Below are 25,436 nucleotides of genomic sequence, written 5' to 3'. Positions count from 1 at the left end.
CTACTTCATGTCGGCGATCTTGCCGTCCTTCATGGTGATGGAGCTCTTGAGGGTGAGACGCTTGGGGTCGGAGCTCTTTCCGACCCAGACCTTGTAGGTGCCGTCGACGATGGTGTAGGCCTGCTTCTCGACGCTCCACACGCTAAAGTCGCGGCGGGTCAGCTTGAACTCGGCCGTCTTGGTGGATCCGGGGGCGACGTCCATGAGCTTGTCGAAGCCGCGCAGCTGCTTGATGGGCGCCTCGGCGGCCTCGGGGTAGCCGAGGTAGAGCTGGGCCACCTCGTGGCCGCTCACGTGGCCGACGTTCTTGACCTTGGCGCACACCTTGGCCAGGTACTGGAACAGCCTGGCCGATCCGCCCGGGTGCTTGTCCTTTCCGCTCTGGGTGGGCACCTCGGTCGGGTAGAAGTCGTCGTCGCCCGTCTGGCTGATCTCGAGATCGGAGTAGTCGAACTCGGTGTACGAGATGCCGTGGCCGAAGCGGACCAGGGGCTCGAGGTTGAGCTTGTCCCACTGGCGGTAGTCGATGTAGAGGCCCTCCTCAAAGTCGACCTGCGGGTCGTCGACGGGTCCGTTGATGATCTTGGGGTAGTGCTTGGCGTCCCTCTTGGCCAGGATCGAGAAGGGCATGCGTCCCGACGGGTTCGTCTCGCCGTAGAGCATCTCTGCGATCGTCGAGCCCGACTCCTGGCCGGGCAGGTGGGCGAAGACGAGGGCGGTGATGTTGGGGTGGTCGAACCACTCGTCCATGTAGATCTGGCCGACCGAGTGGACGACGACGATGGTGTTGTTGCTGGCGGCCGCGACGGCCTTGATCATCTCGTCGCCGTTGGCCTCGAGGGCGAGGGTGCTGCGGTCGCTGTCCTCGCCCGAGCGCGCCTGGACAAAGACGAGGCTCGCATCGGCGATCGATGCCGTCGACTGCACCAGCTTGCGGTTCTGGCCGCCCTCGTCGACCTCGTCGATGAGGTTGCTCTCGACGGTGCCGCCGTACTCGCGCGCCTTGGCCGAGATGCCGGCGAGCGGGTCGATGAGGTAGGGGAAGTAGCCGGCGCCCGAACCCCAGCCGATGGCGTTGGTGCCGTTCGAGGTGTGGTTGCCCGGGCACAGCTGCGATCCGCGGCCCAGCCAGCCTTGGCAGCCGTTGATGCCGTACGGGTTGGGTCCGGCGTCGCTACCGAACACGGCCACCCTCGCCTTCTTGGCGAGCGGCAGGCCGACGGGCGCGCGCCCCTCGATGCCCTGCGCGCCGGCCTCGGCCCCACCCTTGCCCTTGCCCTGGCGCTTGTTGTAGATGAGCGTGATGGCCTCCTCTGCCACCTTCTTGGCCACCTTCCAGTGGTCGGCCTGGACATTCTTGTGCTCGTTGACGAGCGTGCCGTTGAGGTAGGTGTTCATGTAGCCGTCCTTGTAGTTGACCTTGGGCCAGTCCTTGTCCTGGCCGCGGAGGATGTACTGGGTCAAGAGGCGGACGATGCCATCGTCGACGCGCTCCTGCTTGACGGTGCCGTCCTGGAGCGCCTTTGCGAGGTTCTTGCCGCCGACGAGGTTGCGGTATCCGCCCGTGTTGCCGCCGGGCATGACGACGTCGCTGCCGCCGTTGTACGTGTCGCTGGTGTTGAACGCGGCCGACCAGTCGGTGACGACAAAGCCCTGGAAGTCGAGCTCGTCCTTGAGGATCGTGTTGAGCACCTTGGAGTTTTCGCAGCCCTGGGTGCCGTTGATGCGGTTGTAGACGCACATGACGGCGCCGCTGCCGGCGCGGACGGCGTTCATGAAGGGCCACAGGTAGAGCTCGTGCATGGTGCGGTCGTCGAGGTTGGCGCTGTACGTGTTGCGCGTGTTGTTCTGCGGGTTGAGCGTCCACGGGTCGTCGGCGGCGTAGAGCTGGCGGAACGTCTCCTGCTCGTAGGCGAGGAAGTGCTTGGCCGTTGCGATGACGCCGTTGGACTGCGTGCCCTTGATGGTGTGGTAGCCGGCCTCGCCCTGGAGGTAAGGGTCGGGACCGTAGCCCTCCCAGTTGCGTCCCTGCCAGGGACCACGTCCGAGGGGACCGCCAGTGGCCGGGCCAAGGTGTACATTCTGGTCGGCGAGGACGGATGGGGCGGTGCACGGCAGCAAGATGGTCAGCGCCGTTCCGCGATGCCCACAGGGATTTGGTCAGCCAGGACATCCGACCGCGGCACTCACGATACCCTTTCCCTTGACCTCCTCTGCGAGTGCGGCGGCGCGCTGGTAGATGAGGTCGCGGTTCCACGTCGCGGCCGTGGTGAGGCCGGGCGGGAAGACGGTGACAAAGTCCGAGGTGCGCACGCCTGCGGGCCCGTCCTGGAAGCAGAGCTCTGGGATGCCGAAGCGGTCGACCCTTCCGAGGGTGCCCTCGCACCTACCCTGTCCGGCCAGGCCGGCGGTGAGGTTGAGCTTCTCGTCGATGGTCATCTGCGAGACCCACGACTTTGCCCTCTCGACGGCCCACTCCCAGCCGCCGTTGCCCGTGATGGGGTGGAAGGGGCTGTTGACGTCGGCGAGCTCCGGCCCGCCTCTCCAGAAGCCGGCGGCATTGTAGGGAGAGTCGGGAGAGACCGTGTCGGACGAAGAGACGGCGGTGCCCTCGGTAGCGGGGCTGTTTGAAACGGTGGTGTTGTGCTCGGCGGCCTGGCGGGCGTTGAGGAGGTACTGTGCGTGCTCGATCGAGGCGGCCGAGGTGAGACTGCACAGGAGGGCCGAGAGGTAGACGCCGAGGAAGAGAACGGCACGAGTCGAGCCCTTCATCGTGACTAGGGGCGGAGGACCCTTGGGGAGGGGGGAAAAGATGAGCAAGGGGGGATCGACGAGGTGGTCAATGGCTTGAGAGACGAGGGAGATGGATGCTGGACCATGACAATTGCGACTGGGTTTGAAAAAGTGCTATATATACATGCTGCGCTGATGTCAACTGGATGGCACCGAAGATCAACGACGCCGGTGTGTGGGGCGAGAGCGGTTAGGTAGCAACCAGGGCCGAGGAGCGTGATGGCGGCCAGAGAATCGTATCGCTGCTGCTGCTAATGTCGTTACGGCAGGTACATACATACGTGCGTATCGGAAGGGCGAGGCGAGGCAAAGTGGAGCGGCGCCGACGAGAGATTGCCGAAGCTTGACCGGCGGACGACCTGTGGTACCGGTAGTGTAGCTGAGGCGTGCTTGCCCCGCAGCGTCCTTGTGCCTTTTGTTGGAGGTCGTCGTCGCCGGTGCGGGGGGTCGTCGAGGGGATATCGTAGGCCGGCAGGGCGAGCCAGGGACAGGCAAAGAGGGCGGGCAGGGTCGAATGCGTCGCAAACGTCGCCGGTTTGAGCAATGGCTCGATCCGATGTCTTGGCTTCCCCACACACACACGCGCACGCGCACCCACACCAGGAACCACCACGGCGCGGCGTATGACTACACCTGCTCCCAGTCGGGTGGCGGCGAAACAGTGGACTGCGCAGTCGACTTGATTTCACCGTAAGCAAGCAGCGGACTGTGGCAGGCAATGGTTGGCGTACGTCCGAGACGAGGCGGCATCGACGGCCATGACAGTTCCGACCGGCAACCCGAACCGTCAGGATCTCGAGGCCAAAGACGCGGCTCCGGCAAGTCAGGGGCAGGCATACGGAAGCACACGGTCTCGGAAGACAGAGAGGACACGATGGAGGCCAAGGATCCGGCAGGCAGGCAGGGGGTGAAAGCATCCGACCGCCTCGGACATAGCAGGTTCAGGCCGAGACCGGGACGGCGACCAGGCTCAGCTCGCCGGGCCATGGAGCAACCGCTTCGGCTTCGGCATCGACGCCTCGTTACGCGCGCACAACCTCTTTCGTCTGCCGGCAATTGCGGACAGAGTACGTGTCGGGCAAGCGCACCCGCCACGAGGATCCAAAGAGACTATGTAAGGTGCACGGCAGCTACGCACGCCTTTGTGGCAGCAAACGCCGGCGGCGGCGCGCGTCTCGACCAAGACGCTTCGCGACCACGACAGGCGACGGCACCTTGATGCCGGGCGTGGCAGAGGCAGGGCCAAGTCAGCCTCTGTAGAGCACAAGACGAGGAGGCTTCCGACGGCAAAGTACAGTAGTCGGTGAAAAGGTCCCGTTTTGGACACGCACCGGCGACCCTCACCGGTCGACGACGGTCGTCCGGGGGAACGAGAACCGAAGGGAAGCGGGGGGCGCGTGGGGGATGGATGCCACCGGGCCAGGCAAAAGGGTACCTACAGTAACTCACTCACCAGCACGGACGGAGGGACGTGTGACCTGGTCGGGTCGCCGGTTGAATCGGCCTCTGCGACGCCTCTCTGGCCATGCGACGAGTTGCGACGAGGCGGACTGCGCGGAGACGTCGTCGTGGACCATCATGGAAACCGTCGACGGTGACGGTGGACGATGCGGCTAGGATGCATCTGCATGTTTGCGGGGCCCATCGCTGCCATGGCATCGAAAGACGACGGGGCAAACGACATCGGCGCTGCTGGCCGCCGGCGACCCCTCGACTGTTGTCGACGACAGCATCGATCGAGTTTGGCGCGCGCCGTCGTGCATGGATCAAGGCTGCCCGCCTCTATGCTGTGGCTTGCTCGCCTCCTGGCTCTAGCATGACAGCCTATCACGCTTTCTTCAGATGGGCTCGAGGTGCCAGCCTGCCTGACTGCACTACTCTACCTCTTCCTCTCTGCTGAGTCTACCCGAGGGTGTCTTGCTGCTCGTTCCTTGGACACCCCCGCACTCTCCTCTCTGCCCCCGCTCCTTCTGCTCAGATGACCCCCCCAGTACAGTGTAGTCCGCTCCTCCTGCCTTTACATCGACCGGCAACCTCGCCGTCGACGGTGCCAGACCCTGCCTGGTTTGGCTACCGCAGAACGCCATACGGCACCTGCTTTCAGCTCGATGAGCACCGTGCCCCTCTGCCCCACGCCGACCAAAGACAACCCACCACGACCTGACCTTAGCCCCGTTGCGCCGACGCCCCGCTTCTCGTACGTCTTTTGCCTCGTTTGTCTACCTCGTGGCCACCAGACGCGACACCGGCGACGTTGGCCCTGCGTTGACCGCGACGCCCTCGCTCATCAGCCCCGCGCCTCCCGTGTGGGCTTCGCACCTGACACTCGCAAGGCCGGACTTTGCAACCCAGCCACGCCTCCCCAGCCGATAGACGACGAGGCGCTCTCCAGGTCAGGCAGTGGCTCGGTAGCATGGGGGCCACGCCTCCTCTGCGCCTGGCCCGTTCATCGTCTTGCGCTCCACCCCCCTTCAGTTAAAACCACGTCGCCTCGACGCTCGGCCCCCTCGACTTTTGTTCCAAGGCCCTCCCTCCCTCCCCTTTGCCCACCTCGTTCTTTCCGTGCCCTCACTCTTTCTCCTACCGCCGATCTTTCATACGCCCACCCTCCACCATGGCCCCCTTCGCCAGCAGCCAAGGCGGATCGGGTGTCGAGGCGACCCTCGCCGCTCGCCGCATCGAACTCGCCGGCTCCCCCGGTCTCGCCGGACTACTCAAGAACGGCCGCACCACTTCGATCGCCGTCTTTGCTTCGCTCGGCGGCCTCGTCTATGGCTTCAACCAGGGTCTCTTCGGCCAGATCCTCTCCATGAACTCGTTTGCCCGAGCCAGCGGTGTCACGGGCATCGAGAACGCCACCCTCAGTGGTCTGCTCACCAGTATCCTCGAGCTTGGCGCTTGGGTCGGTGTCCTCGCCAACGGCTACCTCGCCGACAGGCTCGGTCGCAAGCTCTGTACCGTCCTCGCCTGCTTCATCTTCATCATCGGTGTCATCATCCAGGCCTGCACCCACGGAGGCAATTATGACTACATCCTCGCCGGCCGTACCGTCACCGGTCTCGGCGTCGGCTCCCTCAGCATGGTCGTCCCCCTTTACAACGCCGAACTGGCTGCTCCTGAGATCCGAGGCTCTCTCGTCTCCCTGCAGCAGCTCGCAATCACCTTCGGCATCATGATCAGGTGAGCCCGCCCGATGGCAGAGATACGTCAAGGACAGATTTCGGCATAGATACTGACGCGTGAACGGTATGGGTTCATATGCGTGTTCTCGTTCGTGAACGATGCGTGTCCTCATTCGTGAACGATGCCTGTTCATTCTCGTGAACGATACGTGTTCACAGCTACTGGATCACATACGGCACCAACTACATCGGCGGTACGGGCGAGGGACAGAGCTCGGCTGCCTGGCTCATTCCCATCACAATCCAGATCCTGCCGGCCTTGATCCTGGCCGCCGGCATGGCCTTTGTCGTACCCGAGTCTCCCCGCTGGCTCATGAATGAGGGCCGCGATCAAGAGGCGCTCAACGTCATCGCCAACCTCCGTCGCCTTCCGGAGAAGGACCTGCTCGTCCAGATGGAGTATCTCGAGCTCAAGGCCCAGAAGCTCTTCGAGATGCGCCTGTCGCAGCACGACTTCCCGCACCTCCAGGGCGACTCGGCGGGCAGCAAGTTCAAGCTCGGTCTGGCGCAGTACAAGAGCCTGTTTGCCAACCCGAGCAACCTCAGGCGAACGCTCGTCGCCATCCTCGTCATGTTCTTCCAGCAGTGGACGGGCGTCAACTTCATCCTGTACTACGCGCCCTTCATCTTCCAGTCGATCGGCCTCGACAGCTCCAACACCATCTCGCTGCTCGCCTCGGGCGTCGTCGGCGTGGCCATGTTCCTCGCCACAATCCCCGCCGTCCTCTACGTCGACAGCTGGGGACGCAAGCCTACGCTCATCGTCGGCGCCATCTGCATGGGTGTCTGCCACCTATCGGTCGCCATCATCATTGCCACCTGCTCCGACAACTGGGCCGCCCACACGGCCGCCGGCTGGGTCGCCTGCGTCTTCATCTGGCTCTTTGCCGTCGCCTTCGGCTTCTCGTGGGGTCCCTGCGCCTGGGTCGTCGTGGCCGAGGTCTTCCCGCTCGGCCTGCGCGCCAAGGGCGTCAGCCTGGGCGCCAGCAGCAACTGGCTCAACAACTTTGCCGTCGCCATGTCGACGCCCGACTTTGTCAAGGCGGCCAAGTACGGCGCCTACATCTTCCTCGGCCTCATGTCCATCATCGGCGCCGCCTACGTCTACTTTTTCGTACCGGAAACCAAGCAGCGCACGCTCGACGAGCTCGACGAGCTCTTCGGCGACAACTCGGGCCGCTCCAAGTGGGAGGCCGAGCAGATGCTCCAGGCCCAGCGCGAGGTCGGCCTGCTCCGCCTCGCCGGCATCACCGAGGCCGGCGACGCGCTCCCCATCAACGAAAAGGAGAAGGACGACGACTCGTCCAGCCACGGCAAGAAGGACGACCTCGACGTCCACACCGCCTAGGGGCGTGCCGACCCTCGTCGAGGCCGTCCTCGGTGACGCCCGGTCCTTGGGAACCCCCTTATCACGCTCATCGCATCCCCTGGACTCGTGATGCATCTCGACGACTCTTCCGCGCTTCGAACCTCTGGCTCCGCGACGCAATAAACGCTCACGACCCACCTTGCTCGCCCCTGTTTCACGACATCGGCTGAGGAACCCCCGTCCGAACCTGTATACCTCACGATCTGTTACCTGCCTCTCGGTCCCTTCGTACACGCCCTCTCGTCTTTGCCTTGGGAAGTCTTGAGAAATCGATCCGTCAGTTCACCGCACCGACAGTCGCGCACAACGGGCGGGGCCGCTGACATGGGCGCAACTCGCACGGCGGCACTAGATTAAGAACGACTGAATCGCCAAGCCTTCGAGATCCGTCCTCACCCTCGTTCTCGTCCTCACCCTCGTCGGGGTCCCGCCGCCACGCCAGGATGCTGGGCTGCGGGCACTACTCGTCGCCGGGGTTCTTGAACCTCCTCAACGCCCTCTCCCTCGCCTGCTTGTGCTCGACGATGGGCTTGGGGTAGCCGAGCTTCTTGAACTCGGCCGGGCTGAGACGGTTGAAAGGGTCGTGGATGGCGTTGCCCTTGACGTTGCGGAGCTCGGGCACAAAGTGGCGGATGTACTCGCCGTCCGGGTCGCTCTTTTCCGACTGCGAGAGCGGGTTAAAGATGCGGAAGTAGGGCTGCGGGTCGGTGCCCGTCGAGGCCGACCACTGCCAGCCGCCGTTGTTGGAGGCAAAGTCCTGGTCGACAAAGTTGAGGCTAAAGTGGCGCTCGCCCTCGCGCCAGTCGTGGAGGAGGTGCTTGGTGAGGAACATGGCCGAGATCATGCGGCCGCGGTTGTGGATGTAGCCCTGCTTGATGCACTGCCGCTGCGCCGCGTCGACGATCGGGTAGCCCGTCCGGCCTTCCTTCCACGCCTGCAGCGTCTCGCTGTCCGTCTCCCACTTGACGTCCTCGTACTTTGTGATAAAGGCGTGGCCCATGCACACCTTGGGCCAGGCGGCCAGGACGTGGCCGTAGAAGTCGCGGAACGACACCTCGGTGTTCCACATGGCCACGCCCGAGTCGCGGCCGACGTGCAGGCGGTTCTTGTTGATCGCCATGGTCCGCCTCAGGCACTCGCGCGGCGAGACGAGCCCCGCGGCCAGGTACGGGCTGATGCGCGACGTGCCGTTCTCGGAGACGAGGTTGCGCCCGGTGCTGTACCGCCCGATGCGCGACTCTTTCGAGTTGGCGCCGACGTTTTCCGACCCTTCGTTGGCGGGCGCGTCGAGGATCGTCTTGCCTCCCTTGCCCTCCATGAAGTTGTCGAGCACCTTCTTGGCCGCGTCGCCCTCGACCGGCCAGAGCTTGGCCATGTAGTCGCGGTCGGCGCACTCGAAGCCCTCGAGCTGGTCCGGGATGCCGTACCCGTCGCCCAGCTTTTCGAGGTCGAACAGCGCGCCCAGCTCCTTGTCCTGGCGGATGGCCTTGTCGTTGGGCTCGGGCTCGGGCGACTCGTCGAGGAGCGACATGTCCTTGGAGAGGATGTCGGTCCACTTGCGGTTCCACGGCGAAAAGACGCTGTAGGGCCTGCCGTCGTTGGTCGTCACCTTGCCCGGCGGCACGACGTAGCAGTCGTGGAAGAGCGAGAAGGCCACGTCGCGTTCGCCGGCCTGGTCGACCATCTTGGCGTCGCGCCACAGCTCGTCGACCTCGTACTCGATGTTGGCCGTGAGCTGTCCCGCGCCCCACTGCTTGCACAGCTCAAAGACGCGGTCGATGATGGCGGTGCGCGGCTCGACGGTGACGACGACAAAGGGGATCTGCTTTTCGGCAAACTTGCGCTCGAGGTCCCTCAGCGTGCGGAGGACAAAGTCGATGCGCCGGGCGCTGCGGTCGTGCGCGCGGAAGTCGCCTGGGCTGATGACGTGGAGCGCGATGAGGTTGCCGCCCTTGCCCTTGTCCCTGCGCTGCTTTGCGAGTTCAGAGGCGTGGGCGAGGGCGCGGTTGTCGTGGATGCGTAGGTCGTGCATGCGCATCCAGTAGACGACGTTGCGGCCGTCTTCTGCGCTTCCGATCTTGGAGGGGGCGTGCTTCTTGAGCGAGTCTTCGAGCCTCTGGAGTGGCGTCTTTGACGAGTCCTTGGGGTTGAAGTCGGAGCGGTGCCAGCCCTTGCCCTCCTTTGCGTAGGCGTCTGCGCCGTATCCCTTTTTTACGGTGTTCTGGGCCATGTCGATGGAGCCCTTCTGGTCGGTGGCCTTGGACGACTTCTTGTACTTTTTGGCCGGGGGCTTGGACGTCTCTTCCTCGGACTCGTCCGGGTGCTCTGCCAATTTGGGGTCAAGGGCGCGCTCCTCGTGGTCGGTCTGCTCCACCGTCTTTGAGGGCGACGCGGGCGTGGCGCTGGCACCGTTGGCCTCGTTGCCATTCTGCTTGGCTTCGGATGCCGCCGAAGTCTTGCGCTTGGGAGCCATGTCGGGCGGCGACGTAACCAGAGGGCGACGATGGTGGGTGGGCGCAGCAAAGACGGCGCGTCTCGGAGGAGCCGCGCGAACGAGCGAAGGACGCGAGTACAGGAGGAGTAGTCTGCTGGGAGTCGCGGTTGGGAGGCGATGAAACATAAACGGTCGTCGGATCGATCCGACTCGAAAGGCGCTGGGGGATGGAGGTTGGTCGATGGGATGGAGAGGAGCAGGGACAGAAGAAAGGAATCTGGTTCGGGAACAGCTCCGCCCTGCTTTGAACCCTCATCCGCTCCCAAGGCTGAGCCGTCGGGGGCGCTGGCAGAGGAGGCCGTCAAAGGCCAGGAGCCGCCCGTCCATGATGGTCCCCAGCCGGGCTCGGCAGCCTGCCTCGAGATCCGGGATCTCTGTTTTAGAGCTGGCTTCTGGCACGTCAAAAGGTCCAGCAGCGAGAGGGGGTCCAGAGGGAAGCTTACCCAACCCCTCGCTGCGTCCCGTCAGGCCGGCCTGCTGCCGTCGATCCGCGACGCTGTCGTGCAGCAGCCTGCAGGTGGAGGCTAGGGCGTTGATCGGCTCGGGAGTCGGCTAGATTCCAACGAGACTTGACTTCCGATTGAGGGTCTGTCCCGATTGGGGAGCATCGGGGTTGGAGCGGTTCCGAAGACCGAGGTCGAGGCTCGAGAGGCTCGGGTCTGAATCTTCGCAACGACGCCGGAGCGGGGCGCAGGCAGGGGTGCGGGCGGGCAGGCGGGCAGGCAGGCAGGCAGGCAGGCAGGCAGCCGGCATCAAGGCGGCTTGTCCGGGACAAAAAACTCTATTGCGGGCGTGGGCCGCTGACTCCTTTGGGCCCCTCGGAAGCGGTGCCGTCGTGCGACCTTCTCGATACCACCTCAATCCTGGTCACCCACCTTTGCTCGGCTTCATCTCGCCGCTGGCACCGCCTCGCCCTTTGCCCGCATCCTCTCTTCCCGAGTCGTTTCGACCTGCGCAGTCGACCCAGCCCTTTCCCTCAGCACCTCTTCCTTACTCCCCCACACTTTCTACCGACCTCGAGCTCTGCCCATCATGTCGCTCAACGGCGGTGGAGGTATCAAGGTCTTTTCGGGGACCAGCCATCCCGAGCTCGCACAGCTCGTGGCAAAGAGGTGAGCTGCGTACGCCGAGGCGGCCGTCTTGCGCTTTGCACCCGCGCTCACCCCCGTCTCGTGTCGATCCCCGCCCGACCACGCCAGGCTGGGACAGCCGCTGGGCAAGGCCACCGTCACTCGCAACGACTCGGGAGAGTCAATCGTGCGCATCGCAGAGTCGGTCCGCGAGCACGATGTCTACATCATCAACACGTCGTGCGTCTCGCCCACCCCGACTGGCGTCGCAGCCTCGCCCAACACGGCCCTCATGGAGCTCCTCATCATGATCCACGCCTGCAAGACGGCGAGCGCCCGCAGGATCACGGCCGTCATCCCGCACTTCTTCTACGCCCGCCAGGACAAGAAGGACAAGAGCAGGGCCCCCATCACCGCCAAGCTCATCGCCAACATGCTCGAAAAGGCCGGCTGCGACCACGTCATCGTGAGTCTTGGCCTCGATCTTGAGTTGCGCTCTCGCGGCCCCATCGTGCCGCGCCCTGGCTGATCACCTACCCCTCCTCACCCGTCTTCCTCTCGTCCTCGTCCCCTCTCTCGACGCCCAATCGCTCCCTTTATAGACCATGGACCTGCACGCCTCGCAGATCCAGGGCTTCTTTGACGTGCCCGTCGACAACCTCTACGCCGAGCCCGCGGCGCTCCAGTACATCCGCGAGATGGTCGACTGCAACAAGGCCGTCATCGTCTCGCCAGACGCCGGAGGAGCCAAGCGCGCCACGTCGCTCGCCGACCGCCTCGAGCTCGACTTTGCCCTCTTCCACAAGGAGCGCAAGCGCGCCAACGAGGTCTCGCGCATGGTCCTCGTCGGCAACGTCGAGGGCAAGACGGCCATCCTGGTCGACGACATGGCCGACACCTGCGGCACCCTCGAGCTCGCCGCGGCCCAGCTGATCGAGTACGGCGCCGAGCGGGTGCTCGCCATCGTCACCCACGGCATCCTCAGCGGCCCGGCGCTCGAGAGGATCGCAAAGAGCCGCCTCGAGAAGCTCATCGTCACAAACACGCTGCCCCAGTCGATGAACCGGGCAAAATGCCCAAAGATCGAGGAGATCGACATCTCCCATGTCCTCGCAGAGTGAGTCTCGGGGCGCGGCTCACTCGAGCGACCAGCGCGGACCGGCTTGCTGACTTGCTGCTGCCCGGCGCTTTCCCCCCCGTTCTCAGGACGATTCGGCGATCGCACTACGGCGAGTCGGTCTCGGTCCTCTTCAACCAGATCCCCTATGACACTACGCAACCCTACCGCCATGGGCAAGACCTGCAGCTGGCCGCGGGGGAAGGCAGCATGAGCCGGTCGGCGTCCGAGTCCAGACAGAGCCTCCAGGTCAGCGCGCCGCCATCGCGGGGCATCAGCCCGTCGAGCTCGACCCAGGCCTTTCCGCCATCGCCCTACAACGACCCGGACCCGCCGGCGCCCTCCAACTACTTCCGTGACGCCGTCGGCGGCAGCGCCAGTACGCCCCTGGCGTCGTCGCAGCAAGCGGCGCGGGCCGACCAGACGCCCAAGGCCACGCCGGTGCTCGAGGATGGCCAGACGCCGTGGAGCCCGTTGGGGAAAGGCGCCATCTGAGGCGCGCACGCAGCAGACGGCCCAGAGTCAAAGATCATAGAGAGGTGGGAACGTCTTTTGTCGGTTGCCGGCGTCCACGGGTGGCCGTGCGAACGCGAAGCGATACAATCACATCGAGAGCCGGCTTTTCCAAAGTCGCTGCCGTGCCTGGCCTGGCCTCTACGGATGGTAATGTGCACGGATGCTGGCGCGCGCAACTCTCGGTCACTTTTTGACGTGCTCGTCTCGTCGTGATGGGGGCGTCGAGGCCGTTCACGCGGGCGACACCTCGAGATCACGTCGTTCTTGGTTGGCGTCCCTGCTCTTAGTGGGGCTTTGAGGCCTTGTCCGCTTTGGCGTCGCCTCGTCCCTCGAGCTTCCTGATCTCCTCGTGCGCCTGCGCCAGCTCCTTTTTCGTCGCGGCCAGCACCTTTTGTGCCGCAGCCAGCTCTTTCGTCGCGGCCAGCACCTTTTGCGCCGTAGCCAGCTCCTCTTTCGTCGCGGCCAGCACCTTCTTCTTTGCGGCCAGCACGGCTTTCTTCGCGGCCAGCTTTGCATTCGCTTCGGCCTGGTGGTCTAGCTTTTGGCCCGGCTCGTCTTGCGATGGCAACACCTCGGCGTCAGCTGCCGGGCGACCCCGTTCTTCTCGCTCCCTGTCGTGCCGATGAGCTTCGTACAGGCAGCGATCCTGCGAACTCTGGTCGTCGTCGTCGGATGTGGACTCGTTCTGGCCCTTGGACTCAGAGGGACCGGCGATTCTAGCACGCTTCTGCGACGGCGCTTCGACCGGCTGGCCGTTCCTCTGCTCGACTTGTTCGCGCTCGCGTCCCCTCTTCTCTCCGTCGCCAGCGCCGTCGCCATTGCCCTTGGGCTCATAATGGTCCGAGGCGTTGGAGGTGCTAAAGCTGCGCTTGGCGCCCGAGTTGACGAAGCCCTGCATCGGTTGCAAGCGGCTCGGCGGGTCTCGGAAAGGCTCGAGCAGTCGACTCGGCGCCGACTGCGGGACGGGACGCGATATGATGGGTCGGCCGTCCTCTCGTCGCTCCATGATCAGCCTGGTAGGCTGAGAAACGCCAGAGATAGCGCTGCTGGTCGAATTGGTCGAATCTTTGACCGGTTCAGAGGGGAAACGAGGAGGAGGAAACGACATGTTGGTTCGTGTGCCGGTGCGAACTCGGAGAGAACGTGTCGAGAGGATGCTGTGTCACGGTGACGATAGCCGGTCGGAAAGGTGGAAGGGGGTTGAAGGGAGGAGCGAAAGGGATGAGGGAAGGAGGATAGAGGAGGAGGGAGGAGGAGGATGGAGGATGGAGGAAGAAGAGGAAGATGGGCTGGAGACTGTATACGTCCCATGGCGCAGAGGGCGAGCACGCAGAGGTCGAGCGGGAAGGTGCACCACACGACGTCCGCCCTTCCGCCCTGCCCTGCCCGGCTACGCCCCGGCTAGCACCACGCTGTCTGCACAGGCATGGGTGGTCATGGACCTGCGCAGCCGCTAAACCTTGCCGCCTTCATCCCGGTACCTTGTCGGTCGCCGGCCGCGGCGAAGCGGCGCTACGCCCCGTCGACGACCCCAGCTAGCTAGGGTGAAGCCGAACAGTCAAGGCTCGGAAGCGGACCGAAGCGCGCTTCAAGGTCACATTCAGCATCGTTGTCACATGCGCAAAGCGTACGGACCGTTATAACAAGACGTGGCTGGTATCTCGAGTAAGGGAAGGGAGAAGAAGACGAACAAGATCTGACCCACCGGGCAGGGCACAGGGTCGGAGGCGAAAGAGCGAGACGCTGCGCCGAACGCCGGAGGCTCATCTGACTCGCGAACCAGCTAGCGAGGCCGACTGGCTAGGTCAGTTGTTGCCATACATCGGCGGCGGCGGCGCTGTTGGTGAGGCGTAGGCACCGTACGTGGCCGGAGGCGCGGGCAATGGGGCCTGGTTGCCACCATGCCCTCCGTAGACGCCAGTGTGCGGCCCTGGCGCTTCGTGGCCGTCGTTGCCCCCATTGCCGTGGTATCCATACGGCGGCGCAGGCGCATCTGAACCGCTCACGTCTTCGATCGAGTACCGACGTCCGGACAGGTCGGCAGGTGCGCCCGCAGCTGCTGCCGCGCCAATCGCAGAGTTGCGCTTCTGGATGTGGAGCGGCTGCGTCGACGACGACGACGGGTACTCGTTCTCGGGCGTCGCTCCACCACCGGGCGCCGAGTCGAAACCGGTGTAACCGCCTGGCGGCACGGGGGTCGTTGCACCGGTGTTCTCGTGACCAACCTGCGCGGGAGGGGCGGGCAGCGCCTGAGCGCTAGGCGCCCGGTTGAAGCCACGACGGAAAGCGGCGGCCGTCACCTTCTTCCCTCCGTCTGGCGTGCCAGCACCGACCGCGCCGGCCGCCAGAGACCCGTACGTCGACGCCCGGGACCCGGGACCCATTGCCGATCCGCTCGACGAGGTTGGACGGCGGAAGGCCTCCTGATGGGCTCGCGTGCCTCCTACGGACTGGAAGTAGTTCGAATCGCCAGCGGCATTGGTCGTAGGTGCCACATCGTACGAGGACGCAGCAGCTCCGAAGGTTGCGGGCACCGGGCTGGCGACAGTGACGGCAGCGTCGAGGTTATCCGAGGGGAGCGGCGTGGATGTGCGGAGCGGCGGCAGCATTGGCGCACCCAGGCCTGGGTACCCCGCGCTGCTTTGAGACTGCGCCATGTGCGGGGCGGCGGTCGTCTCGGTAGCGGCGACATCCGCGATGCCGGTATTGTGGTCAACGTGGCCCTCGTTGGTGTCGTGGGTCCCGCGTCGTTGCGGAGCCTCCGCCGACACCCTTCGACTGGTGGCGTAGAGAGAGTCCTGGTCACCGGCGTGCTGATGGTTCCCGACGCTCTGGTGCGGCGACCCGGCCTGCGCCTGCGGTGGCGCTGCGCCTTGGGCCGATCCGCTGCTCTGCATCATGAAGCCGTCGTACGCCGCGTCCGGATGGTGCTCTGACCTGTGCGCATCGTAGCCGTTCTCGCCGCTGTGGTTCGCCGCGGATCCCTCGTGATGTTCCCTCGTGTTCTGTCCCCACTCGTCCGCCGCCGGGTCGTGCAGTCCGTTCGAGTCAAAGGTCGAAGCTTGGACGTCTGCGTTCCAGCGGCTGGTGGAGGCGTGGGTGGCGTAGATGGGCGTGCTGGCCACGTCTCCCGGAGCCATCGAGGGTGCCATGGAACCCTGCGTCCGCGAGACGTCGGCGGCGGCGGCGCCGAAGGGGTTGTAACCCTCGTCGTGGTGGGTGGCGGGCGACTCGAGTCCGGCAAGGTCTGTCTCACGAGCCTCGTTGCCGTAGCGCGGGATCCCTGGCGAAGGCCCCACGGGGGAGAAGCCGACGTCTGCGATGCTGCGCGTCGCCTCCTGCAGGAGCTGCTCAGTCTTGGCGAAGCCTGTGCGGATGTTGAGCGAGAAAAGGCATATGAATGGTCAGCATTCGCAGCGCAAGGCGGCTGTGCGACGAAGTCAGGCAGGCGGCATCGGCCCCGACTCACCGTAGTACTCTGCGCGGGGCATGCCAGCCTTTGTCGTGGCGAGCGGGATCTCGCCGAGCATGAGCTTGCCGATCTCGGCCATGATGGTCAGCTTCTCTGCCATCTCGAGGAGGCCGCCGCACTTGATGCTGAGTGCCTCCTTTGTCGTCCGCCGCTTAAAGTCGCCGATGGCGGCCTCCTCCTCCATGACCTCGATGCGGAGGGAGTCCATCTCGGTCCGCATTTCGCGGAGCTGGGTGGTGACCTTCATCAGCTCCTTGTTCTCGGGACCCATCTTGGAGAGCTTCTTCTCGACCCTCTCGATGCTGGATCCGAGCGAGCGCTTGCGCGACTTTAAGTCGGCGAGCGCCTCTTCGCGGGTGCGGATCGACTTGAAGTGCAGGCGGACGGTGGCGAGGTGGGTGTTGAAGCGGTTTTGCGAGGTGGTGTAGTTGTCCATCAGGACCGAGAACTTGCCCAGCACATCCTGTGCGGCGGTGGCAATGGCAGCGGCGGCAGTAGCAGCAGGTGCGCGGTTACGAGGGCGAGAAGACCATCGATGATCAGCAGCAGGCTCCAGTGCAGCCGTCGACTCCCTTCTGTCAGGACATTAGCGAGCGGCCACTCACATTGAGGTCGGGCCCCTCCTCGACGGACCACGCCTTGATGGCCTCTGCGTTCTTCTTATAGTCGGATGCGGCCCTGGTGTTGGTCTTTATAAAGTCTTTTTCGCTCGAGATGACATCCTGCAGCGCCCGCAAGTCCTGGTTGCCGAGGACGGGCACGGTCGAGGTGTGGGCGATCTGCTGCTGCGCCTTCTTGAAGAAGGACATGGCGTGCGGGGCAGAGAGGTCCGTTGGTCGTTCGGTCGGTCGACGGCAGTGAGGCGTCGATGTGCAAGGTGGTGGATGGGGTCCGGTAACGGCGTGGTTGCGGAGGGGACCAGCTTCGTTGGCCGCAGACGAGTTCCCCTTATGTATGGGCTCGGCAAGGCGTGTGGGGGAGTTGCCGATGGGCAGATGAGGGCGAATGGGAGAAGAGGCCTGGATGGGCGGCAGTTGGCTATGGTGGAAGGTGGCGAGGCTGTGTAACAAAGGGGCTGGGCGACGGGTGGGAGCGCAGTCTTAGTGGTGGTGGTGGTGGCAGTGCAGTTGCGAGCGACGGCGGCGGCCGGCCGGCGGGCAAGCCGAGACAGGAGACTGATGACGCTCGGCTGCCTCCGCTCAAGAGCCCGACCGCGGCCCACCTTGCCCGATGCCAAGGTTTTTTGCCTTCGCCCTCTGCACCGCCTGCCGGCTGGAGGGCGGCATGGCCCGAGCTGAGCCGACTGAGCTGAGCTGCTACTCTCTCTCTGCGGCGCGGTGGATGGCCGGTTCGCGGCTGGCGTTCCTGCTCGACGACGACGCTTGGCCACTCTCTCGATGCGCATCCTCGGTCCTTGCCAGCCTCCTCGCTGCCATCGCGAACATGATCGACCTCGCACCGTCAAGCGGATCGATCAGCCGCCGCAGAAGCAGGAGGCGGCACCGAGCGGCCGCGTCTCCTCCGCCGAATCAGAGCACGCCCACCGCCATTAGCCCCGAGAGCGGACGCCTGCGCCGAGCCGCCAAATGAGGTCTCCGTCTTGCCCGCGTCCTTCTGTACCTTGACCGCGCGCGACCGCGAGTCCACACGGCGCAGACTAGTGTTTGGGCCAGGCAGGCCGATCGGCCAGAGGTAGTAGGTGCATCGTAGAGTAGCTGCTCCTTTCTCGCCTTGGGGTCTCCTTCTTGTACTCGTACCACGCACATTTCTGCTCTCACCGAGTCGGCATCTCGACGACCTTCATCACCTCCTTGCCACAAGCTCAGCCGGCTTCCCTGTAGCGCCTGTTCCCGGTCGCAGCCATGGCATCGGGATCAGTCTACGGCGCAATCTTTGGCGCTCTCATCACCTTCATCTCCTGTGCCTTTGTCCTCTATCGAATCGCGACGCGCGTGAGCACACCGACCAGCGTAGAGAGCGTTCAGCCAACCCCGGAAGCAGAGGCAGTCATGGCTGGGCAGGAGACGGCCGGCTCGGCCAAGGCGTCACGACCGCCGCCAACCGCGGTCCTCGCCGCACCCGAGCCATCCGAATGGTCGGGAGCGCAGCTGTACCAGGAGTACATCAAGAAGGCAGGCATGTCGACCGACAACCCGCAGTACGTCGTCTTCAACACGCAAAAGGGCGGCATCGAGTTTGCGCCCGCCCCAGCTGCCGATGCGCCCTACCTCAAGCTGCACCCCGATGGCAAGGCGGAGCTGATCAAGCCGCCGGCCAACAAGCAGAAGAACGATCAGCAGCAGCAGCCGCAGCCGAAGAACAACAACAACCAGCAGCAGCAGCAGCAGCAACAACAGAATCACCAGAAAAGCAAGGAGCAGCCGTGAGCAGGCAGGGCGAGCCAACACAACCACGGGGCGCTCCGTTCGGCTGACCAGGCTTGGCCGAGCATGCTTGCCCGTTTTGCCCCCGTCTCGACGTCAGAGCCCTCGTCGAGGGGACAATCGAGCTGTCCAAGTTCTTCGACCTCATCACAAAGGTCAACGGCCAGCCCGGAGTATCGAGGCCAACGGCCTGCACCTGCAGCAGCCTGCCCCACGGAGGCGGCCACAGCGGGTGTCCTGGGCCTGCGTTTCCCCCACAGGCGTGAGTGCATGCCGCCTGCATTGCGCGTCTCCTGCATCGTCAGGTCGCGGGCTGCCTGACTGACGGCAAGGCAGTCGAGGTCTCCTGCACCGCCTCGACAGGTACTACTGGCACCCTTCTGCCACTCCGGTGGTGAGTTGCGCGGCCGTATCGTCCGGCCTCATGAGGCGTCGACGTTTTGCTCACGTTGTAGCAAGCTCGCGCTCGCCACCGCTGCGAGTGTCCTGCGCTTGCAGCACCACCCAGCTCCGACATCCCTTGCCGCGGATGCAGCCCTGCAGTCGCAGTCGCAGCAGCAGGTGCAGCAAGGGTCCAGTGAGTGGCCGCACAGCCGCTCGAAAGGTCGAGTGACGAGCTGACGAGCTCTCTGTGGCCCTCCGACTCTCGTCTCGCCTCGGGCACAGAGCCAACACCCGTCGCGGCGGCGTCGACGAAGCCCGACAAGCTGGCCAAGCCGGCCTAGGTGCCAACCTCGCCGCTGCTTCACCTGACGCGACACGCTCCCTCACCAGACGCGTCCAGATCCCTACCCAGACGCGCCGCCGTCAAAAGCGCGACGGCGGCGTCCGACGCAGGCCGCCTTGGAACGACAGCCGGGAGACTCGATTTCGCGACAGCACGCCCTCGAGAAGTCGGGTCGACGAGTGGCTCGAACCAATCGGATGGCGCGAGCAGCACGGGGCCGAGCTCGACCGATCCCGTTCGAGCGTGTTGTGATGATGGATGGAGGAGGGCGGTCCCGGACGGGGATGGATCATCCAGGGCTGCTGCCAGCTGCCCTGGACGGGGGAAAGTCTGCTGCCGCTGACTTGGGATTTATTTTTGGTCGGCTGCCGCCGCCTTGCTAGGGTCGATGTCGCTCGTTATCCTAGGGGGCCGCTGCCGCTTGCCCCGGGGAGAAGGAGGAAGGGAAGGAAGGGGCGAGGGAGGGTTGGGTAGGTTTATATCCCTTTCGAATTGGTTCATGGGCGGGGGTCCCTGGGGGCCGGTCGTCGCGCCTGCAATTCCTGCCAGGCCAGGCCAGGCCGGCCTGCCGGCCTGCAACTCTAAACTCAGATTCAAGGCACCCAGCCTGTCGCGATTCCGAAATAGACCAGCAGCTTTAAGAGTTCCCTGCAGCGGGACTTTCTAATCGGCTTGGGCCGCTGCCTGCCCGCTTCCCTTTGGACCCTGGCTTTGAGCAGGTAGGGGGGCGGATGCCTGCCTGGCAGGTCTGGCCTGCCTGGCACGCCGCGTTGGCCGCTGGGCAGGGGTGCCCGGCCGGGCCTGCCTCGTCCGCCCCGTCCAAGCGCGGTCGCGCGTCTGGGCAACTGCCGCAGCGACGGCCTTGCCATCCTTGGGGATGGCGGCAAAGGGCGGTCAGCATGCCAAGCGAGCTCACTGTAGCCTACCGTCTGGTCCTCTATGCGCCTGCAGAGTTTGAGTGTGGCACTTGTCTGTCGGCAATTCCATGCTTGGCCAGTAGTCTGGCTATGACATTGTTTGATGGCCTAGCGAGTTCGTCGCGTCCGTCCGGGGTCGGAAGGGACGAGGCCAGGCTGGCAGGCCCAGGCGGCGCGGGCTAGGCAGGCAGGGCCGGATCAGCGCGAGTCGCGTCGCGCTTGGCACGTCAGGTGGACATGGGGGCTCGTCGGGGGGCGGGCAAGGCGAGCCAACATCCACCCACGCATCCGCCCCGCGCCCACAAGCACGCCGCTTGCCTGCCTCGAAGCTGCTCGATGGGATCGAGCCACGTCGGTCGAGTCAGCTGCCCTAGCCTGTGGGAGTGAAACGGGTTCGACGCCCCGCTGCTAGCGATACAAGGCGAGCTCGGACTGCTCGAGCGGCCTGAGGTCTGCTGCCAGCGGGCCCTGTATTGATCCTGAGTGGGTGCGAGCGACTTTTCCCAGCCGGGCCTGCCTGCCTGCCTGCCTGCCTGCCTGCCTGCCTGCCTGCCTGCCTGCCTGCCTGCCTGCCATGGCAAGGCCACGCGACGGGCCTGCTTTCACCAGGCAGTAGGGTTGCGTGCACGCGACGGGCAGGCCTCCTGCAGGCAGGCCTGTAGGGGTGCAGGCGTATACGCGTCGCGCGTTTGGGAAGGGCCCGTCTTCGACCGGAAAAGCAGGGGCGCGCCGTCGCCGCCGCCCTTGCTGCCTCGGCGGGAACCCATCCACGCCCTCGCCGGCCCACATCGTGCCGCGGCTCGCTCGCTGCAACATCGTCGAGTGCGCCCGCATCCGTTCCCGGATGGATGGTGTCAGGGCGGGACCGAGGCGGTACTGCACGTACGAGTCGAGCCGCACCCACATGCGATGCTAGGGTTTGTGGCGTCGGCCGCCCTCGTGGTGAAGAGGGGCCCCGCGGCCCAGGGGAACGGAACCAATACAATCTCGAGCTGCCGCCGCGGCCCGAGATTGAAAGGGAGGCACAAAAGGGGCGCTGCCATCCTTGGGGACTAGGGTGGAAGGCGCCCTCGGTATCCTTACGGGGCGCCCTTCAGGGCTGCGATGCGCCGCTATGCTTGGTCAACGCAGACTGGGACTTATTTTAGGCCGCGTTCTTTAGAGTGGTGCGCCAACCACTTGGGGGGATCCAGCCACTTGGGCGATCCAGCCACTGGGGGAGGGGTTTATTTTAGGCCGAGTTCTTTGAAGTGGTCGCCAGCCACTGGGGGATTATTTTAGGCCGCGTTCTTTAGAGTGGTGCGCCAACCACTTGGGCGATCCAGCCACTTAGGCGATCCAGCCACTGGGGGGGGGATAATTTTGTGTGCTCGCTCGCAGGCGGCTGTCTGGGGAGAGAAGGAAGGAAGGAAAGGAGGAAACGGTAGGATTATATACCTTGTCATCTGGTCCATGGGTCGGTCGAGGGCAGAAATTTTCGCGCGCAGGCGGGCCCTTAGCTCCGGGCGAACGGATTCCATCCGGGGATAGCGCGGCCACCACTTTCTGCGAGGCACACTGCTCTAGCGCCTGCGCCTACCTCCTCGCCCGTGCGCAGCCCGGAGATATCGGTCCCAGCTGGCGGTATCCCCGTGCTTATCTCCTGGAATTTCCATATCGCCGGGCTGGACTCGCCCTTTTGCGCCGGAACTTGCAGCTAAGATTGCGTGTATTCCTTATCTGCACGGGGATATCGGGCCTCCGGCCATAAGGCTGCCCGGGCGGGCACCCTTACGTCCGTGGAAACGGAATTTTCGCGCGCCTGCCCTGGATCTACGCCCTAGCTCCGGCCACGTGGACGGACGGAGTTTAAATTATCGCCGGTTTCGTCAGGACCTCGGATATTGCAGGCACGGGGGCCCACGCGCAGCCCGGGGTTTACCTTCAGCCCGCCACGCAGCTATGTCCGGGATACCGATACCTCCGTTATCTTTGCGCCTTACCGCCGAGATCAGGCGATAAACCGCATCAGCGGAGACCTTACTTCCGTTTCCGTTGGGATCGTCCGGCGCTAAGCTTAGCTCCGTGCATTGATATATCCGTTTCCGGCGCAAACGGCACGCTACGGCCGTAAGGCTGTCCCCGTATGGCCGAGCCCGGCGATACCGTAGCTCCTGCACCGATACCTCCGGCCCTCCGCCATAGCTTAGCTCCGGACACTGATGTTTTTGCGGTCTATCGCCGTTTTCCAGCCTCTATCACGGATTTACCGCGTGCCCTGCCCCTGCCCGAGGCACTTCGCCCCAGGGCCTGGCCCCTTCCTGGCCGCCCTGCCGCCCTGCCGCCCTACCTCCGGCTGTCCTCCCCCGACCCATGGACCAGATGAGAAGGTATAAAGACCTGTCCTTCCTCCCTCCTCCTCCTTCCCTTCTCTCCCTTCAGACAGCCGCCTGCGAGCGAGCACACAAAATAATCCCCCAGTGGCTGGCGACCACTCTAAAGATCTCGGCCTAAAATAAATCCCTCCCCCCGGTGGCTGGATCGCCCAAGAGTGGCTGGATCCCCCCCAAGTGGTTGGCGCACCACTCTAAAGAACGCGGCCTAAAATAAACCCGTTCCCCCCGTGATCGCCCAAGTGGCTGGACGATCCCCGTCCCCCCATCCCCGTCCCCGTGGCCCCGTTCGGGGTCCGTTGGCAGCGGTCCCGGATACTCGTCATCATCATCATTCCCATTCCACCCGCCCGCCCGCCGACTCTTGGACGGCCGAAGGGTTGGCTCGCTCCCGCCGTCTGTCTGGCTGACTAGGTACTACAACCGAGGAAGTTCCAGAGCGCATCGACGTCCTTGTAATCGTGGTGGACGACAGTGACGAGCCACCGCTCCTCGCCGATGTTGCGGAGCAGCTGGCGCGTCGCCGACGCGGGTGGGAAGAGGAGCTCCCACTCGGACCAGATCGCGAACGCCTCTTCCTGCTCGGCGTCGCGTCGCGGTGCGAAAAAAGGGGCGATTGGGGGTGAAAAAACGGATTCGCGTCGCGTCAGCTCGTCCGCCCGCGTCGAGCAAGACCGCCGCCTGCAGGCAAACGACGACCGGGCCGAACCGTGTCCGAGGGGCCTACTCACCCTCCAAGCCTCGAAGCTCTCCTTTTCAATGATGGTGCTCTGCACAATCTCCTTGCCCGGAAAGATGGCCCAGGTGACGGTGTTGACCTCGCCCTCGCCGAGGTTGCTCTGGAAGGCGCCCCTGCGGTTGCCCGCAAAGTACGATACCTCGCCGCGCCCCTCGCCCTCGATCTTGGCCACCAGCGCGTCCTTGTCCTTTGTGCTCATAAACACCTCGACAAACGCCTTCTGGAAGACGTAGCCGCCCTTGGGCCCGAATCCAAACGTCGGGTCCGTCGAGGGTGCGCCGTCGACGGCGGGCTGCGAGCCGACCGACCACCACCCTTTGCACTCGCCGTTGTGCGGGCAGTTTTGCGGCGCCAGGTTGAGCTGCAGCAGGTGCGGCCGGATGCGCACCGTCTCGGCCATGAGCGGCGCGTCGCACCACGGGATGCAGGCGATGCGCTCCTCGAGGTAGGCGGCAAAGATCCTCGAGATGTCGGCGTGCGCCACGGGATGGCCCCAGATGCGCAGCGCGTCCTGCGGCGGCACCTTGAGCGACACGCCATAGCCGTCCATCTCTCCGTAGGCGGGCGAGCGCGAGTCTCCGTAGCGTCCGTTGGGGAACTCGTCCCAGGTCGACGTCTCGGGCACCTGGTACGAGCTCGAGGTGCGCGCCAGCGTGCGCCGCAGCGCCTCGGCCGTCGTCAGCTTGAGGTCGCGCGGCGTGTTGTGGCCCGTCCGGTCCGAGAGCATCTGGTTGCGCGTCGCTTCGAGGTGCTTGTGCGGCGGCGGCGCGCTTGCATCTCCATCGGCGGCGAGGGCGGCCGTGGGTCCCGAGAGGTCATCGGCCTCGGCGCCGCGGTCGGCCTGCCACCCGAGCCCCTCGAGCACGCGCTCGACGCTCTTCTCGAGGTTGAGCGTGCACAGGTGGAAGCCGCGGATGTCGGACTCGAGGTAGATGCGCGCAATCATGTGGATGCTGAGCGAGACGCCGTACTCCTTGACCGCCGCGTCGTCGCTCTTGATGGGCTCGAGGGCGTCGAGGACGGGCTGGGGCACCTTGGCCTTGCAGAGGTTGGTCATGCGGCGGAAGCTCAGATAGTTTTGGACGGGCATGATGCCGGGCAGGATGGGGATGGTGATGCCGGCGGCGCGGCAGTCGCGGTACCACGCGAGGAACTGGTCGACGTCGTAAAAGAGCTGGGTGATGACAAACTGGGCGCCGGCGTCCTGCTTGGCCTTGAGGTGGCGAATGTCGCGCTGGACGTCGCGGTCGACGTAGTCGGCGTGGCCCTCGGGGTAGCCGGCGACGCCGATGCAGAAAAAGTCGCCGTGCTCCTGGCGGATGTAGCGGACGAGGTCGATGGCGTGCTGGAAGCGCGAGTCTGCGGCGACCCAGTACTCCTGGCCGCGCGGAGGGTCGCCGCGGAGGGCGAGGATGTTGCGCACGCCGAGCTCCTTTGCCTTTTGCAGCGTGGCGTCGAGCGCCTCCTTTTCGACGTTGGTGCAGGTGAGGTGGAGGCAGACGTCGCAAGCGTCCTGGCCGACGGCAGTGTCTGCGTCGCCGCCGTTGACGCGCGTGAAGCCAGCCTGGCCCTGCTCGACGTCGTTGGCCTCGCCGCGCACCCGATCGAGGTCCGGGTGCAGGTGGCCCTTTTGTACGCGCGCTGCGAGCTCGAGCGACCTGGCGGTGGTGGTGCCGCCGGCGCCCCAGGTGACGTTGATCCAGGCTGGGTCGAGGTTGGAGCGCATGCGGGCCACGCGGCTGTAGAGGTTGGCCAGGCCCTGGGTCGTCTTTGGCGGGAAGAACTCGAAAGACCAAAAGGGGCGGTCGGCCGCCACCGAGCGTGCTATCCGCGTGGTGACGTGGGAGGGGTGCTGCGTCATGCTGGGCTGGGATGAGGTCGACGTCGAGGCTGATGCCGATGCCGACGTCGAAGCTGATGGTGCTGGCGACATGGTGTTGCTCCTAGAGAGGCAGAGATCTGGTCGTCGTCTGGCGGCTCGGTCGTTATCGCAGGGTGGTGCGGCTGTTTGAGGACGCTGGACCTGGATTTGCAGCTGGTCCTTGTGTTGGGTGAGGGCCAGAAGGATGAGTCCCGGTGACGGGCCGGAGTTGGCTGCGGTGCGAGGGTATACGACGATGGTGGCGGCCGTGGCGTGTCGAAGGCGTGGTGGAAGAGAGATAAGACAGGTAGAGCCGCTCACCCGAATGGCACCACCACGACGAGATTCTCATCTCGAGCTGGCCTGTCTGCAGCATGCACGCTGCTCCACACGCCATCTGCCTGCCTTTGCCTCTCGCTTGCT

General features: G+C 64.9%; 8 protein-coding genes across 8 annotated transcripts; 3 read left to right on the top strand and 5 right to left on the bottom strand.

The window, feature by feature from the left end:
• PFL1_02043 (uncharacterized protein) lies at positions 1-2,772 on the bottom strand (the record flags this gene model as incomplete). Its single annotated transcript, XM_007879554.1, has 2 exons — positions 1-2,082; positions 2,191-2,772. The coding sequence occupies 2 exons, from the start codon at positions 2,770-2,772 to the stop codon at positions 1-3; spliced, it is 2,664 nt and encodes an 887-aa protein (XP_007877745.1).
• Positions 2,773-5,407: 2,635 nt separating this feature from the next.
• PFL1_02042 (uncharacterized protein) lies at positions 5,408-7,323 on the top strand (the record flags this gene model as incomplete). Its single annotated transcript, XM_007879553.1, has 2 exons — positions 5,408-5,973; positions 6,135-7,323. The coding sequence occupies 2 exons, from the start codon at positions 5,408-5,410 to the stop codon at positions 7,321-7,323; spliced, it is 1,755 nt and encodes a 584-aa protein (XP_007877744.1).
• A 481-nt stretch (positions 7,324-7,804) lies between these two features.
• On the bottom strand, positions 7,805-9,964 carry PFL1_02041 (uncharacterized protein; the record flags this gene model as incomplete). The annotated part of the gene is made up of 1 exon (XM_007879552.1): positions 7,805-9,964. One exon carries the CDS (start codon positions 9,962-9,964, stop codon positions 7,805-7,807), a length of 2,160 nt encoding a protein of 719 aa, XP_007877743.1.
• Positions 9,965-10,870: 906 nt separating this feature from the next.
• Positions 10,871-12,520, top strand: PFL1_02040 (uncharacterized protein; the record flags this gene model as incomplete). Its single annotated transcript, XM_007879551.1, has 4 exons — positions 10,871-10,950; positions 11,038-11,374; positions 11,511-12,025; positions 12,115-12,520. 4 exons carry the CDS (start codon positions 10,871-10,873, stop codon positions 12,518-12,520), a joined length of 1,338 nt encoding a protein of 445 aa, XP_007877742.1.
• Positions 12,521-12,824: 304 nt separating this feature from the next.
• PFL1_02039 (uncharacterized protein) lies at positions 12,825-13,649 on the bottom strand (the record flags this gene model as incomplete). Its single annotated transcript, XM_007879550.1, has 1 exon — positions 12,825-13,649. The coding sequence occupies one exon, from the start codon at positions 13,647-13,649 to the stop codon at positions 12,825-12,827; it is 825 nt and encodes a 274-aa protein (XP_007877741.1).
• A 697-nt stretch (positions 13,650-14,346) lies between these two features.
• On the bottom strand, positions 14,347-16,822 carry PFL1_02038 (uncharacterized protein; the record flags this gene model as incomplete). The annotated part of the gene is made up of 3 exons (XM_007879549.1): positions 14,347-15,908; positions 16,011-16,476; positions 16,619-16,822. The coding sequence occupies 3 exons, from the start codon at positions 16,820-16,822 to the stop codon at positions 14,347-14,349; spliced, it is 2,232 nt and encodes a 743-aa protein (XP_007877740.1).
• A 1,053-nt stretch (positions 16,823-17,875) lies between these two features.
• Positions 17,876-19,122, top strand: PFL1_02037 (uncharacterized protein; the record flags this gene model as incomplete). Its single annotated transcript, XM_007879548.1, has 5 exons — positions 17,876-18,396; positions 18,498-18,659; positions 18,761-18,791; positions 18,941-18,974; positions 19,064-19,122. 5 exons carry the CDS (start codon positions 17,876-17,878, stop codon positions 19,120-19,122), a joined length of 807 nt encoding a protein of 268 aa, XP_007877739.1.
• A 3,701-nt stretch (positions 19,123-22,823) lies between these two features.
• PFL1_02036 (uncharacterized protein) lies at positions 22,824-25,085 on the bottom strand (the record flags this gene model as incomplete). Its single annotated transcript, XM_007879547.1, has 2 exons — positions 22,824-22,991; positions 23,145-25,085. 2 exons carry the CDS (start codon positions 25,083-25,085, stop codon positions 22,824-22,826), a joined length of 2,109 nt encoding a protein of 702 aa, XP_007877738.1.
• Positions 25,086-25,436: the final 351 nt, after the last annotated feature.

This window comes from Pseudozyma flocculosa, assembly GCF_000417875.1.
Source record: "Pseudozyma flocculosa PF-1 unplaced genomic scaffold scaffold00005, whole genome shotgun sequence".
In the NCBI taxonomy this organism is placed as follows: Eukaryota; Fungi; Basidiomycota; class Ustilaginomycetes; order Ustilaginales; family Ustilaginaceae; genus Pseudozyma; species Pseudozyma flocculosa.
Note: the sequence above shows the minus strand (reverse complement) of the source record. Positions and strands in the feature narration are given on the sequence as shown.